Genomic DNA, 17062 nt, shown 5'->3' on the forward strand with positions numbered 1-17062 from the left:
ACACCTCCATGGGAGTATCCCACCAGAGTCACCAACCACAGCTGGGTGGGGCACATTCCAAGCAAATCTAATCAGCACCAAAAGTCTGTCCCACAAGACTACATCAAAGATAATGGCGTTTGGGGGACAAAATGCATTCAAACCGGCACACAAGCTATTAAATTAGAGGAATCAGCCTTTCTCTCTAATCTCCAGGAAAGGAAAAGATTCCCCAGAAACCTTCATAGTTACTTGGGTTTAGGTTTTTGATGGCATCAGCATTTCCATTAATTCACTTTTGTGGCAGCATCATCTGTGCCTCTTGACGTTATAAAACCCGTCTATATCCCTTGATTGTGGCCGAAAGATATACAGTTTTATATTTCTGGAATGAATTTTAAAATCTCCCTTTGAACATAGTATTTTAGAACTGGAATATACTGAGGGACTGTCTTACTATCCCTTTAAAGTCAGATTTTGTTTCTGCAAAGGCTGTCTGGAGAAAGAATATTTTAGGCAGAGAGATAGCCAGTGCAAGCCCTGGTCTGTTGTGTTCAAGGAATAGCAAGAAGGCCAGTGAGAGTGATAGAAGAGAAGAGTAGAAGGAGATGAAGTCAGAGGATGGAAACCAGATCGTGAAGGCCTTAAAAGTTTTGGGTCTTACTCTGAGAGAAAAAGGGAATCATTAAAAGGTTTTGAGCAGAGGGGTGATGTGGTCTGAATTAATGTTGTAAAAGGATTGCTCTGGTTCCTGTGTGGAGCATACAGGGCGAGGGTAGAAGCAGGAGTACCAATAGGGAACTTGGTATGGCCATCCAGGCAAAGGGAGAGAGAGTGGTTTGGACCAGGGTGGTGGCAATGGAGGTAGGGAGAAGTCATCAGTGTTTTGTTAGCTAAAGCTAACAGTATTTGCTAATGGATTGAAGGGTGTGTGTGTGTGTGTCTGTGTTTCTGTGTGTGTGACAGAGAGAGAGAGGAGAGTCATGTTAAGGGTGACACCAAGATTTTTGGCCTAAGCACTTCAAGAGATGGAGTTGCCATCAGTGGAGAAGAGAAAGGCTATGATAGAGGTTGGGGAGAAATCAGGGGTTCCATATTGGGTACACTGGAAATTTCTGCAAACATCCAAATGGAGATGTCAAGTAATTTGTTGGATCTCCAGGTTGGACTTAGAGTCTAGGTGGAGATAAAAGTTTGAGAGTCATGTCACGTAGATGGTAATTAATGATGTGAGACTTGGTGCAATCCACTAAGTGATGAGTATAGAACAAGGTTTCTCATCCTCTACACTGTTGACATTTTGGGCCAGGTAATTCCTTATTGTGGGTGGCTATCCTGAGCATTATAGGATGTTTAGCAGGATCCCTGGCCTCTACCCACTAGATGCCAGTAGCACCCCACCCCTCCAGTTTTAACACCCCAGAATATCTCCAGGCATTGCCAGATTTCTCCCGGGGGACAAAATTTTTTGCCTCCAGTTGAGAACCACTATTATAGGTAGAGAAGAGGTCCAAGGATTGAGCTTAAATATCTGTCTAACATATAAACGACTTCATACTGTTCTGAAACACTCTTATGTAATTATTCTTATCCTTAATTCACAACACTCTTGTGACTTTTGTAGTTATAATCCTCATTTGACAAAATAATAGGGAAGTTAAGAGACTTGCTCTCATTCACACAGCAAATCGGGGATGGACCATGAACTGGAACCCAGGGACCCGATTTGATGAGGTTTGATGAGGTTTGCTTTACTGGCAGAAGAGAAATTTATTGACTGTTCTCTGAAGGTAGCTTATACGCTTAATATCAGCCTCCTCATTCATCCCTCAGGAGCTACAAAAGAATTTGTGGCCGAGGAGGAAGCAACACAGGGCAACTGAGGAACCTGTCCCAGTTTGCAGGCAGATTAGCACATTCTGTACCAGCAGGGGTTTGCTAGGAATCTCTGGGTTTAATGAAATTAAGAAGATTTTTTTTTTTTAAAGCCCAAAAGCCAGTAAAATTTTACCACCTTTGCTGGTGTTTGCCTTGGCATGGATTTTTTATGCATTTTACAGATAAATTAAGCAAACACTATTGGCCTTAGAAAATGTCTTTTGTTGTCTAACTGAGAATAAAAAGTATCTCCAGGAGCTCTCCCTTTTGAACCTCAACAGCTTCAAAGCTGTCCATCTCCATTTTATTTGCTTTGGGGCTCTGAGCATTGTTCTAGGCTGCTCTGATGCTGGGCAGTCTTGTAGCTGAAATGGAGCTAGTGCTCCCATGATTGCTAGTATATCTTGTTCTGGTTGAAAGGACACATTATCTTCCCATATTCTGAATTTAGCATTTTAATTTCTGATGAAAGTTTCCAAATAAAACAATATTAATAAAATTAAGTGTGATTCAGAAGTATGAGAATTTGTCTCCTGGTATAGATGACAAAACTCAAGCTTTAAATTACTTGTTCTCCACTAATTCTGTTGTAACTGCTCTAGCAGGATCTGATGCAGAATGAAGATCAAAGGCTGCTGTACCTCAGGGGGAAAATGTGGGCTTCCTTAGAGCTCTCCTTAAAAGTGGGACCTTTCCAAAGCTGTGGATGTACCCTGCAAAAGCTTGAGGATCTTGGGCTTTTTGCTGTGATTTCATTGCCCAAGGGTCAGTTAAAACTGTTTGCTTTATACAGAGGTAGCTTTGATATTAATCAGCAGCCATGACTGAGGCTTCCTGGGTGTTCAGCCTTTGCTAATCCCTATCTTCAAAGAATTTACTATCTGATTCCATAGATGTGACACTGACTGGCTCATAGGGGAGAATGAGAACTCAGTAAAGATGGGGTACGTTGAGTTCCAGATGAGATTTTAGTGGTTATAAGAGTTTGGAGGAAAGAAAAGCGGTGAGGTTTGGAGTAGCCGAAGTGATACCTTGGTAGATGATGGATTCAAACTGAATTGGCAGGCAAAGGAACCATGTGCAGGAAGGACCAGAGGCAACCACATGCCAGGTATATTCACAGAACACTGACCGCCCTGACTATGGTGAGTGGAATGTGCTTAAAGAAGGTGAGACAAATTTCAGAGGAAGACCTTTGAAAGCCAAACAAAGGAGAATTCACATTTAATGTGACAAGAAATAAGTGCCAACAATGCTTTTGAGCAGGAGAGTGGCACATTGAAACCAAATATGGTTGAAAGGAACCAGGGAGAAACAGTTTATTCTCCTCCCTCAATTAGCCAGCTATTTGGGGGGTGATAACCTGTGTGAATTAATTGTAGGTGGGAGGCAATGGCATGAGAGCAAAGAATAGTTAAGGTTACAGGAGCTTGAATGGATATTCTGAGGGGAAGTAGGACCAGCAGCTTCCCCCTATGCCTTAGCAGAACCCCTACCTTGCAGCAGAAGTTGACTACATGTGGCCTACATGACTAGGAACTTGGATAAGATTCTCTCCTTGAGAAGCATACCCCTAGATTTTAGCAAACAAGGTCTTTGGGGGCTAGAATTCCAAATAGCTAATAGCTTTTTCTGAAGTGTTTCCTGAAAGGGGAAGTTGAAATCAGCTGGGATCCTTCATACCTTGTAGAACTTTAAATAATGTGTTTTCATTTACAATTATGTTTGAATTTTATTCTTGTTGGTGATTTTTTCAATTTATAAGTAGGTAAATAGGTAAGTGAAGGTGCTGAGCATTGCCTTTGGGAGCTTTGAATGGACGGAAGGATGGATAGTGGAGGAACAATGGAGAAAGGGAGAGAAGGGAGAGGGGAGGGAAAAAAGGAGGAAGATAGATGAATGGCTGATGAAGGGTTAGGTAGGTGACTGGAAGGAGAGAGGATGGATGGATGGATGAGAAGGTCCCCAGCAGGACTTGTAGAATAGCAGAAAAACTGTTTTATAAAGGTAAGTATTAAAGATGGTTTTACAGAGGCACACTTAAAACGGAGTCAAGCACACTTTTGGCACAACCAAAAGGCTTGTGAATTGAGCCTGCCCTGTGATCAACCCTCATGCATAAGACTAGGTTTATTTTCTTCAGCTGCTTCTGTACTTGTCCTCGGCCAATGCACTGAAAGCATCTTTGAACTTGGGGGGAATGCACATGAAAGCGGCATTAGCACCAGTGTTAAGACATCTGCAAAATTTCCCCTTATGCTGAAGTGGCCCTCCTTGTGCCACCTCCTTGAGCTATCAGTGGTTGTCAAGCAGGCGGCCCTGGGTCAAGTATTCCTGAGAGAGTCCTCATTGCCCTGCCTGTTACTCCACTACAGACTATTTTTAGTTGACGAGAGACTAACAGGTTTGATGAAGGCTTGGTCAGTCTCAGGCCCTTGCCAGCAAAGCCAGCCCTGGGAGCAGGACCTCACCACACCGTGTTTGCAGTTCAGGATCAGGAAAGAATTTAGTACTAAACCCTGTGTATTCTTCTGTGTTTGCATTCAGTGTACATAAGTGATACAAAAGGAGCACTAGGCGGGCGAGGTGCTGACCGGGACTGGCCCAGGAAATGAGGAGAAGGAGGAGGGCCCTCGTGGTGTTATCTGATGCTGCCATCAGTATACACTGGGAGAGCGTGTTATTTCGCAGCCATGCAGCAAAAGTTCCTGTCTTTTTATTAACCTGTGTGAACCTTTTTATTTATTTAAATCAAATCACAAATAAAAACAAAATAAAGACAGGTGTGTGCAAGTTTCCATGTTGTGGTGGTTTATCTAAACAAAGAAGTTTTCATATAGAAAAGGAGTAACCCCAAAGCCCACAGTAAGACATCCTTGTTTAATTAGGAATTTCTGCCGCCGCCTTTTTTCCTGGAAGGTTAAAAAACAGAGCTGGCTCACCAGTGCAGGTGTATTCCACAGTTCATTCATATAACTGATATTTGAATCTACTGTGTACAAGGCACAAATAATTGGCAGTAACAGATTCTACCCTCATACAAGGGTAGCCTGATAGCACTGTACTTTTATACTGTGTTGAAAATGGGTGAATAAACTGTTAAAAAAATTCTAGCTGAAACAGGACTAGTTCCTTGGTATTTTGGCATACAGTTAATGATTTCTCTCAGTGATAATTTTTAATACCCTTTTTGGAAAGATTATTATGATTTGCGAATAATTGTAGAAGAACTCTAATAAATTGCAGGCACACACTCAGATAAGATAATGATAACCAAATTGGAACTGAGGGCTGTCTCTCCTCCGGGAACCATTTCTTGTCCCTAAGCAGGTGAGGCACCACTCCAAGGAGTGCAGCCTTTGAAAACCCATTACATTGCAAGTTGGGTAGGTCCTGGGGAATGGACCTTTAGACCTGGAGCCAAAGGCAGGAGTTCTTTTCTAGTTTTGACCATCCATATCCTTGATTAGCAAGGGTAATCCAGCCTTGCTGTTAGTCCCCAGTAGAGGCAATAACTCCTCGTAGCCTCTGTGAGGGGTGGCTTTCTGCATCAAATTCACTGGGAGTTTTGTGATTGTGCTGATGGCTTCAGTTTTTCTTAGGTCCAAGGTCTAAATCAGCGGTCTTGGTACCATCTGATGCATCTTGGTCTGTCTTCCTTATTAGTAGTAGCATAACTGTTGCAGGAAAGATGTTGTGATGCCAGGTTAGGTAAAATATTTGGCATTTGCTTTTCCTACAGATAAAATATTTGGAAAATTGTTAGACCCCAGAAGAAAATCAACATCCTAATTGCCAAACCCTCCTTTTAGGCTGGGGTTGGGGCTGTTGGCCACCAGAACCTGTTATGCCAGGCCTTGGAACTCTAGTGGAACCTGAAATGTGGATGGCCTCCCATCTCAAATGTACCTCCATCCCTCTTGGCCTCCAGGCTAAGGTGCCTGGACAAACTGTTCTTGGAATCTCTGCCAGGCTTTTCCTCTGCAACTGGGTGTTGCATTGCATGTGTTCTGTGATCCACTTGTGACACCTATAATCCTGCATGTGCAGAGTCCAGATCATAAAGTTGTTTCAAAATAGAATTGGCTCCCTCTCTCTTCCTTGAGTAGTTAATTGTATGTGTCTGGAGGTGGGGGGAGAAAAGGGGACAGAGGAAAATTGAGGTGCCACAAGTCACCTTTCTGCACCGATTAAACATCAACTCTAATATATCATTCATTCTCTGGGTAAAAAGGAATTAGGTGGCATTTTTCTTTCACAAAGGCAAGGAACTTCAGTCAGTAAGTAGAAGATCAGTAATTCCATAATCTTAGCTCCAAACACCATACTGAATGGGCTGAGGGCTGGAGCACTGAGATGGGAATCTGAAAATGCTTGTCTTTATTCCTCTCTTTGCCAACTGTCTGTGACCCAAGTTTTTAAATCTGTAAAATGGGAATGCATGACAGCTCCTTGACAAAGTCATGAACTCCTGTCTCCAAACATTCCAGGCAAGTTGCAAGGTCCAGTACTTGCTTTATAGAGGCCCACGTGAAGTGTGTGGAGCTTTGGACTGGAAAGACATTAAATTTAGGGTAAAGTAGAAATTACTTCATAGGAAACAAATGCTTTTGGGGGTTGGATTCTTTGTGCATTTTTTCTTGCACAGAGATCTTTGAGCACTGTAATAGTTCTAAATCTTAAAGGAGTCTAAACCTTTATTGCTTTTCTTGGGTCGTTATGGATGAATGAATGTGGTTAAGAAATACTGAGTCGGAGCAGCTTGTTTTAAGCTGCTTTACTTTGCACTTCTGGGTATGTGTGACCCTCCTACCAGGCTCCACAGTAAAAAGGAGCCATTTTTACCCCGGGCCACACTGGATTGTAGGGGTGGGTGCATGGCTGCTGAGATGGTTGCAGCCTCAACTTAACTCCTGCTGCAAACATGGTTGGCTCAGGGGCTTTGCAGGCATATGGCATTTTGGCACTTTGAACACCAGCTGCTATACTCACTAGCACTGTGCCTAATCAGGATGCCTCTTTGAGCTTGGAGATCATACTTAAATCAGTGGTCTTTGTGAGGATTAAAGAGAACCTGTTAAAGGGCTTACGGCAGCACCTGGCACATAGCTCCATCAGTATTGCCCTGCCCGTCCCCCAAATTCATCTCTTCAGGAATTTTGGTTCAGTGATATAATCAAGTAGCTTGAGATGTACTTCCAGCCTTTCAAGGCTTTATATGGAAAAAACAAGTAGTTTCCGTGCTGTCCACTGAAAAAACTGTAGAAACTTTATTCTTTTTTTCCCATTCTTGGCAGCTTTGACCTCTGGCCTAAGCAGAGTACTTTTCAGCCTCCTGAGTCAGGCAGTTTTTTTGTCAACTCCTAGAACCTTAAATCTGGAGAGATCTCCTTCTCCCAGTTCTGACACCCTGCATCCTACTGCATTGGAAATTGTAAGAGTTGTACATTTCCAGCTGACCACCTCTTGAGGAGCCAAGCCTCTCCCAGAGCCTGGGAGGCTGTGACCACATGGATGTCATGGCCCAGACACTTGTGTCCTCAGGCCTGAGCAGCTATTTAAAAAAATTTTTTTCTCTGCTTGGTTTCGGAAAGGCCAGTATTCCTCTGACTTAGTGGGACTCTGGCACTCCAGGCAATAGTCTGAGATCCTTCAGTTATTAATTCAACAAATATTTATTGGCCACCTACCAAGGGCCAGACACCATCCTAGGTGCTGGGGAGATGGCAAGTGAACAAAACAGAGTCATACTGAAAAGGGATTCTGATCACTGGTGGCCCTGCAACCAAGCACTTTTATTTCTTCTCAAAGATGTATCATTTTGAAAAATCTAATTCTCTCCACATTCCATTAACTAATGGAAAATATAACCTCAGTCATTCTTGTGCTTCCCTCCCTGAGTTGTGTCTAGATTCAGGAGTTGTGTTGAGCATCAAGAAGCCTCCTGTGGTCATTTGTCCTGGTTGTGGTTGAGGTGCCTGTCCTCTTGCCCATTTGGTCTCTTTGGTTCATGGACTCTGCTGCTTTTGGGCCAGTTTGGGTTGTAGGACCCTGGTGAGGCTGGTGCATTCCAAGGACACTCGGCAGGAAGGAGGGAGGACAGGGTAGAGGGAGCACATATTCATGAAGCTGCTTTTGGTGTTGGCACATCTTGCTGTCTCATTCTTACTGTGAGGGCACAGTGGGACTGTGACGCTTCTTCCACCAGCTAAGCAGCATAGAAAATGCTTTCTTTGGGAATTTGAAATAAGCTTTATCATCATATGGCAAAGGAGAGATGTATGTCTCTGGGAAGAACAGTGTGGGGAGGACAAAGAACACTATAGTCAGTCACACCTGGGTTTGAATGTCGGTTCTGCCCCTTCCTATGTGACCTTGAATAAATCTCAACCTCTAGTGTTGCTTTCCTCATCAGTAAAACGGGCATACTAATTCTCACTTGATTTAGGGTTGAGATGTGCATTGAGGACAGTGTCCGTAAAGGTCCTAGCACCGTGCCTGACCTGGCCAAGTAGACATTCACTGTTTCTGTTGCTGTTGAGAAAAGTGTCCTTAGCTAGCAGTAACCTGCATCTGAAGTGACAGGGCAGGAAGTGGTGTACAAGGACCTTTGAGAACAGAGGTATTGAGACAGTGCTGTCAAGCAGGAAGATGGAAGACTTTGTGACCTGGGTGGAGGAAAGTTGGCACTGACTGATTGAGAAGTTGAAAGATGAGGGGTAGCTCCCCTGACTCCCTTGTCTTCGGATGGCGTCGTGTTCTGTGAGAACACTTAGCAACTTGAAATAGACTGATGTTTGGCCTCCCTGAAGTTTTGTCATGGCAAGGGCAACCCTCCAGCTTTGTCTGTGCATAGGGCTTCCTTCTGGCTCTCTGGGAACCATAGTGTCTTTCTCTTGATTTGGTTGTCAAGCTGCACATGCTATGTCTGCATCACTGACTGTCTTCACTCTCTTCCAGGGGCTCCACGGGCCTTACCCCTTCGGCCAGTCTTAAACGGGTCTCAGCAAGAAGAAAACAAAAGACAGAAGGCCTGACTTTGGTGGGGGGGAGGGCAAGGGGTTCCTCTGGATTGCACACCACGCCGGCATGGACCCCTGGCTCTGACCCCCCATCCCGCAAGAAGAGGAAGAAGCAGAACAGACTAGTTTTGAGTAAACTCAGTATGCATGTGTGAATGCTGAATCGCAGGAATGGTGTTGAGGCTACCAAGAAGAAATCCATGCAGCCACCTTGGGTTTTGTTTATTAGGGCACCAGTCTAATGGTCATTAGGTCACTTGGGAAGGGAAAAAAAAATTTTTAATGGGGGAAAAAAGCCATCTTTTTAAACAAAAATTATTTTGCCTTCAGAGAGGTTGTAGTTTTGAGCACATGTTAATTTTTTTTCCTTCTTTCCCCACTTTTTTTTTTTTTAATAAGGGATAATTTACTCTTTATAGACTAGCTGCTTGCTCTGGAAGCGATTCAGGTTAAAAGCTAGCGTGGCATGTTTGGGGACTCTGTGGGTCAGTGCTACAAGAGTCATCTGCCATACCACATGACTCAAGAAGTCCCTGACCCCATTTGTTTTTAATGGCATCAGCCCTCCTCTTTTCTTTTTTATCTCCTGTTGATTTACACTGTTGACATTTGTATTCATCAACCCTGTGGCTTGCTACCATCAGAACCTCTCTGAAGACCAAACTTCCCTGTGGCCAGCAGAGGAAGCCTTGAGGACAGATATCAGGCGACATGGGAGTTCATGAGGCTGAGAGGTGTTCTTCTGTGCACACTCATAGCAATCCAAATTGCTTTTCTTCCATGTTTCTCTTGGCGGAGAGAAATGCCACATCATACTTACTGCTGTTTTGGAGTCTTCATCTTCATCAAGTGGTTCCCCATTTGCTCTAGAAACAGTGCCTCTGTGTAGGGGTATGTGTGCATGCACCACATGCACACACGCGGGTGTTGGTGCATTTCACCAAGTGTGCAGCAGGCAAGTGTGAAGGTGTCATGTGCTTCTCTGTTGTCATACAACTCCCCTTTGTTTGTTTCCCTCCCATTGTCCTTTGTGGTGTTTTTCACAGCCTGTTATGGAGGCTTAGCTATTACTGAATGAAAATACAGCCCAAAACTGGGAATTTGCCATGGGGAAGGGCTACGGGTCGGTGACTGCTTGATCTTGGAGACCACGTTTAGATGGAAATGAGAGGAAACCCCTGCCCTGAGCAAGGGGCCTAGTATTGATGGGATGGTGGGCAAAGGGCAGTCCAGTCAGAGCAGAGGCTGATTGGCCGATTGCCCACTTGTGCAGGAATCCTGTAGATTCCAAACAGGTTAAGACGTGGATATCTCCATGGGAAGCTTGAACCTGGCTAGAACAGCTGTCTGCCAAAGATAAAAGAATATGCAAAGTCCCTCTTCTCTTCTCACCCCCTCCTTCCCTTGAGTCTTAGTTGATTTGATAGCCGGGGATTTAAGGGAGCCAGGAGTGTGGATCTAGGGTGCGGTTGCAGGGTCGTCTGCCTGTTACTACACCCCAACCCACCCTGGGGGTATGAGCCAGGGAGACCAGGTGATGAGCGGCTGCAAGGGGTGATATAGCCTGGGTGTGGGTGAGGGTCTGCCTGCCTGTGTCTGTCTTGGTGTCTGAGTTCCAAAAATGTGTGTTGTTTATTCCTCCTCATCCTTTTCTGAGAGTGTTGTTTTTTAAAGCTTGATTGTGGGAGAAAAGCTTGTATGAGATTTCACCTTCCTCTCCTCAACTCCCCAGAAATAAAGGGGAGGAATATACTTTGGTCCACTGAAGAAGTCCTAGAGAGGATGGAGCCATCCTGCTTAGCAGGGGGTGCAGTTGGGTCTGGGGCTGGACCAGGGTTTACCCTGGAGCACCCATTTTCTATGCACAAGGCGAGAGCCCCATTACCAACAGAGGGAAGCCCCTGCCAGGTGTCCAGACCACAGGGCTCAGTATGGCTTTTGTCTGAGGGCCGTATTAGGCCCAGACTGCTGCTGCTGTTGGTGCCAGCCTCCTGGGACACTGGCACCCTGGAGCCCATGCATACCCAGCCATTCCTTCTCACTTGATAGACCTTCACAGTAGCATACCCCCAGCTACCCCTGGCAGGATCATGGGAGGTTTCTTATTCTCCAGTTTTCTAATTTCCTCATCTGCCCTACATTTGGCACTCTTTCCCAGTTTCCCAGGAGGGGCTGCCTACCCTGATTGAGCAGGGCTTTCACAGGACACTGTCAGTGAACCTGGTCCTGCCAGAGTCATCCTGCTCCTTCTCTTGCTGGTAGGCAACTCCACTTGGCCAATTAAATGTCCTGAACGCCTTTGCTTTCCTCCCAAGAACAAACCATTTCAGTGCACATCCTTGAAGGGGGTGAGCTCCTTGCAGAGAGCCAGAACAAGTACAAGCCTTGGATTGGGGGCAGAGTGGGTCCATGGCTTCCCTGGGTGAGGAGGGTCTCAGAATACCATTCATTCTGCCTCCCCTCACTGGTATCGGTTCTGAGCAGTGCTTGGAGTCCCTCACTCCCTCCCCTGCATAGAAGCTACCCTTAGCCCCAGTAATCCCTGCTCCTCTTGGAATCTTCACCAAGTAGCAGGCTGCCTCTGGGCAGGACCACTAGGGTCTGGCACCCAGGAGGTGTGGTAGGCACCATCCCTAGGGGCCTGAGCTTAGTTGGGGAGGCAGAGGGGCTCAGGCTTGGGAAGAACTTATCCATGCGCATGGAGTGAGTTGTGTGTATGTGTGTGCACGTGTGCATGCCTTTTTCTTTTTGCTGTGGAAACAGTTGAATTTGGGGCATTTTTCTACAAAAAAACACTCACCCTTCTCCCCCAGCAAGGAACACTGTAACCCTAAGCCTATTGAAGATTCTTCCAGCTTGGAGAGAACTTCACCAGGACAGCTGGTGTGGCTGAGGGTGGCCAAGGTGAGAAGTGGGCATGAGAATAAACACCTCCCCAAATTCGATCTGAGCTCCAGCACAAGAAGATGGTGGGGTTGCCAGGGCTCAGAAATGTCAACTGATTCCCCACCCCACTCTGCCTAGCCTTGCCTTCCCTTTGTGTCCTTGGGTGAATGGCTGCCCCCTCCACCTGGTGTGTGTAGCAAGTGAGCTGGGTGGGTGTTTGTTGTGGGGCCTTATGGTGCCTGGGGGGAGATGAAGATGAGGAGGTCTTTCCTTACTGTGTAAATGAATATTTGTATGATTAAATTAACACACACACAAAAAAACCCTTTACATATGTGTCAGTGAGTTTTATTGTGCCCTTGAACTCTCTGTATACCTGCTTGGCCCCAGAGTGGTTCTGTGATGTGCAGTTTTGGTCTGTGAGTCTCTGCACTCTATCCTCAGCACACGAGAAATACCAGTTGAGTTAGTGTTGATCATCTAGCAAGCATTTCTTGGACTCTTTTTCGTGAAGCATGTAGTACAGGTACAGGAAGAATACAGGGCATCACAGGCATCTTTCCTATTGGAAAAGCAGAGAAGCCAGAGTTGGGGATCCCTTGTTATTCCCATAAGGGCCCCTGACATCCAAGATTAAGAAAAGAGAATGCATCTTCCCTTACATGTTTCCCTTAATGTGAGTCCTTGGGTGCTCTAGGCTCTCCTGGTTTATTATGAATTAGGTAGGTTCTTGAGGTCTGGCCTGGGAGCCTGAGAGTCAGATGGGACCACACTCCAGGCAATTGACTAGCAAACTTGGAACCCACCCCACTTGTTTATGTGAGACATGTCTGGCCTTGGAGACTTAACATGGTCATCTGAGAACCTTGAATGGCCTTGGGGACTTAACACGGTCATCCGAGAACCTTGAATGAACAGGAGTTAGATGGCATCAAAGAAACTCAACTGGCAAATGCAGTCACAAATGGCAAATTCACTGGATCAATTCCTTCATTTCTGTAGCCCTCTTAAGAGATCAGAACTCAAGTTTGTCCTCAGCCTCTGTGTGGAAGAGAAAGTGAGACCAGAAAGGGAAGGGAGTTGCATGAGTTTCACAGCTTAATGGATGAGTCAGGCTGAGACATTGCCTCATTTCCCAGATGCTGGCATTATTTTTACTTAGTTGCAGATCTGACCTTTCATATACAGAACCCTGAATTGGGCCTTCACCCTGGCTTGCCAAGCTGAGTGTTAGTTCTAAATGGTGGCAGCCCTGGATGTGCACCTGGGGATCTAGGGTATAGGAATTGTGCACCATCTCCCTGTAGGCTGCCCAGTGAGGGCACCTGTAGCCATAGATTCATGAGAGAAACTGAGGCACTGCAAAAGAACTGGTCCTCTGCCCAAGAGACCTGAATGTAAGGCTCCTGTTTCTCAGAGAGCAATGATAGCGTGATACAGAGCCAGGGCACAGAGCATGGGAGACTGGCCCCAAGACCCCCAGGGTGAACACCTTCAACCCCACCCCTAGTGCCGTGTCAGTGCACCTGCATCCTGTTTCCTTCCAGGTGCCCACAGCTGTTTGTTCTCTGCAGGGGAGTGGCCCCCACGCTGTCACCTGGGTCTTCTGGCAGCCCAGGCCTACTCCCAGGTCTACCCCAAAACCCTCACTGCTGAACAGTTATTTGCTTGGCAGAATCTGTTTGTCTTTGGGGCTGGAACCTGTCAAGAAGGCACCGGGCCCTGGGAGAAGGGAGCAAGTTTGATGGTAGCTCCTGGCCGGAGTTATTCCCATGGGGGGTTGGGTGACAGGGAGGACGCTCTCTCAGCTCTTGTCTGGGATCCGGGGAGGGTTGCCGTGGTCCAGACCCAGCCCATCTGGCAGAGCAAACAGGTGCTCACAAGCCGTCTCCCTGCCCCAGCTCAAGTTGTCTATGGGTAGCTCCCACCCTGTTTTTGAGTAGGCCCTTTCCTCCCCTGCTTTCTGTGACCAGCTGCTTTCCCAGATACAGCCTAGCATCCAGCCCTGCCTGGCCACCAAAAGAACTGAGGCACCGAGGGCACTCGTGGCGGCCCCAGCTTTTGAAAATGGGAGTGGAGCAAAGGAGCTGGCAGAACTGCTTTGAGATAAAGGAGAGTGGGGGGGGGAGTGGGATGGGGGATGTCCAGGCAGTGGATTCTGACCGTCAGCTTTACTGCCTTCTCTGTAAAATGGAGATATACTCATTTAGAAACCAGGACCTGAAACACAAATTTTTTTTTTTTAACATCTTTCTTTTAGCACTGAGTATTGAGATGCTGTTATCTGGGGCAGTGCTTCTCACACTTGAATGTGTTCAAAATGCAAATTATGATTTAGTAGGTTCTGGGGGAAGGGGACAAGCTTCTCCATTTCTAACAGACTCCCGGGTGAGGAATGCCCCTGCCCATAGGAGGGAGTGGCCTGAGGGACTCCAAGCCCCCGCCCCCATCCTCTGGCTTCAGCCAGACCTTAGCCAGGCCTGTATTGGCCAGGCCCCCTAGAATTTGAAAATGCTGACATCATCTAAAACAGTAAAATCCAAAATGGTCATGGTTCCTGAGCTTTTCCCAAGGTTTATCCAGGATGTGATTTCTGACTTAAAAACATAAATTTTAGTGTGCCGCTTTTCTGTCACAAGCAATAAATGTCTGAGGATCCTCTATAATTATGGTAATAATGGCTGATTATTATTGAACAATTCGTCCTGTTTATGTGGATTGCCTCATGTAATCCTCATGGTCACCTCAGATAATAATTCTAACTCTTGAATCTCCATTGTTCAGATCAGGGAACCAAGGGCAGACAGGCCTGATGCTCAGTTTGTGAACAAGTAACTCCTGAGTGTCATGAGCCTTGTGAAAATGGAAGGTGCTTAGGGCACATGGAGTAAGGGGCCTTCCATCTGAGAAGCTTCTCTGAGGAAGAGACATTTAAGCTGCAGGGAGGAGAGGTGGGAAGGGGAGAGCAGAGGGAGGGATACTTTAAAGATCCCTCTGACTGCTGTTTTGAGAATAACCTGTAGGAGTCCAGGGCAGAAGCAGACCCATAGAGGAGGTAAGAAGTGGTCAGATCCTCAGTGTATTTTGAAAGTTGAGCCAACATTTGCTGATGACTCCTGAGATTATTTGAGAAAGGACTCCTGGGATAACTGGCCTGAACAATTAGAATCTACTTACTAGGTGAGTGAGTTCCTGTTACCTAAGACCAGGAAGACTGCAGAAGCTTGGGTGGTAGGTATCAGGACTTAGTTTTGGACCTGTTCAATGTGATGTGCCCATTGGGGAGATGTTGAGCAGGCAAGTGGCTGTACAAGTCTGCAGTTCAGGGGAGAGACTTAATGTAGGAGTCATCAGCAGTTTAAAGCCTCAGCAAAGAAACATTCAGTCTCATCTGTCACACACTCCCTCAAAGCTTGCTCTGTGCGACAGCTCCATCTGAGAGGCTCTTCTCTGACCAAGAAGACCCCTAGATCCAATGGCTGTAGATGACCTCTCCTAGCCTGCTGGTGGTTCCTGCAGATGGTTATGGAGCATGCAAGGGGCTGGATCCTGTCCTAGAACCAAGGCAGCAAGGGAATGGAGGAGTGGAGCAAGGGCTGCAGGAGGTTGTAGCTTGATTCCTGTGGTCCTGTCCTGAGGACAGGCTGGACTCCTGGAGCCAAGTCCGAGGAACTCCTCCTGCTGAACCATGGGAGAGGGGAGAATTCTGAGAGAAGAGAGGGCTGTGTCTGACGGGGGGCCCAAAAGAGGCCCAAGATCCCCGAAAGGCTGGGCTGTCACTGCTCGGGACCTCCGGACCATGTGCTCAAGTCAGAGGGTAAGGGGTGGGGGCGGGACATGTGGAGAGGAGTGGTCCTTTGGGGATTCCCGGAGTGCAGCTCTTCAGAGCTGGTGCAAGGTGGGCCCAGGGCCAGCAGAGGGCGCCATGTAGCCCAGGCCTCATCTGGCATACTCATCTGGGTACTGCCCTGGCCTGGCCGAATTCACATTCCTCCAGGGTAAGTGTTGCCTTTGCTCTAGGCTCCCAGGGGGCTGAGCTTGGATTCAGAAGCAGGCTCTGCCATAGGCTCTGCCATTTGTCAGCCATGTGACTTGGTCAGTTAATTTAAGCATGCAAAGCCTCAACATCCTAATTGTAAAATGAGACTTCCTATCCCTAGAGATGTCATAAAGTTAAAATCCATCATAAAAATGTTTACCATCATATACCTGGCACATGGTAAATGTCCCATATACAGTGACCATTTTTATATTATGACCTGCCAGGTGGAGGGAAGGGGGTGGAGTGGCGCTGGACTCCTGAGGAGAGGGGGCAGTGAAACTGGGCATTTGGGAGGCAGAGTCCAAAAAAATACATAACCTGGCAGGAATATCTCTCCAAGCCACAGCTCTTATTTCCAGCAAACCCTTGCCTTGTGGATATTTCTTGGTCTAGAGTGGGGGTTGGAATGCAGGAAAGGACCGTTCCAGAAGAGGGCTAGGAGACCCTAGTTTTCTGGCTATAAGAAGAGGAGGCTGCACTCAGTAGGCTCGCAATATGTGTTTGTTGAAAGAACAAACAAACACGTGGGAGAGACGTGTCCCACCTTGTAACTGGACCAGCCTCACAACTGGAGGTGGGTACTGTCCAGCCTAGCACAGGCTGTGCTATACTTAGGACCCCAGACAGTGGCGGGGCTCCTAGAGAGGGGGAGGGCTCACAGGTGTTCCTGAGGTTGAAAATGACAGCCTGGAAACCTATGCCTGGGAACTGGTTTGGCCACTGTGGTTTACCACTTCCGAGGGTGGAGCCGAAGGGCTGACACGTTTGCATCCAGATGCCTGCTCGGACCCATATCAGTACCAGGGCTAGGGCTGGAGGCCAGGGCCACAGGTGGGCACTAAGGTGGCATTTGCACCCCGTCTTCGTGGCATTTTCTGGTGTCAAGAATGCACCCAAATTCTCTAAGCATCTCCACCTGTTGCTTTCATGCTGTTTTCCTTTACTTTTTTTGCTGGCTTTCTCCCATGCTCTCCCACTGCATGTTCCAGCTTCCTGACAGTTGATCACACTCTTACCAGAGGCCATGCCCATGGAGTGGAGCCCTGGAGCAGGGTAGTACCTGCAGAGAGGTGTTGGATTTGGGGCAGTTGTTGCCAGGGCACAGTCTTAGAGTCATGGGGGTATGGGGGAGTATGTAGGTATTGAGCCTCCTGTTGTGGGTCCTCAAGAGCCAATTAAGACACATGTCCCTGATGGGGAGACACGACCTAAAAAAAGACATTAGGAAAAGTGAGCACCGAATCAGGTAGGCTAT

At 46.8% G+C, this 17062-nt stretch overlaps 1 protein-coding gene across 2 annotated transcripts in view; it reads left to right on the forward strand.

The window, feature by feature from the left end:
* The window catches only part of ILRUN (inflammation and lipid regulator with UBA-like and NBR1-like domains), a 116068-nt gene extending 103973 nt beyond the window's left edge, over positions 1 to 12095 (forward strand). For both annotated transcript variants that reach the window (XM_037842663.1, XM_037842664.1), the window contains exon 5: positions 8818 to 12095. In XM_037842663.1, coding sequence (XP_037698591.1) covers positions 8818 to 8853 — 36 coding nt within the window. In that variant the 3' untranslated portion in view covers positions 8854 to 12095. The remainder of the gene's footprint in view (positions 1 to 8817) is intronic.
* Positions 12096 to 17062: the final 4967 nt, after the last annotated feature.

Source organism: Choloepus didactylus, chromosome 7 (assembly GCF_015220235.1).
Source record: "Choloepus didactylus isolate mChoDid1 chromosome 7, mChoDid1.pri, whole genome shotgun sequence".
In the NCBI taxonomy this organism is placed as follows: domain Eukaryota; kingdom Metazoa; phylum Chordata; class Mammalia; order Pilosa; family Megalonychidae; genus Choloepus; species Choloepus didactylus.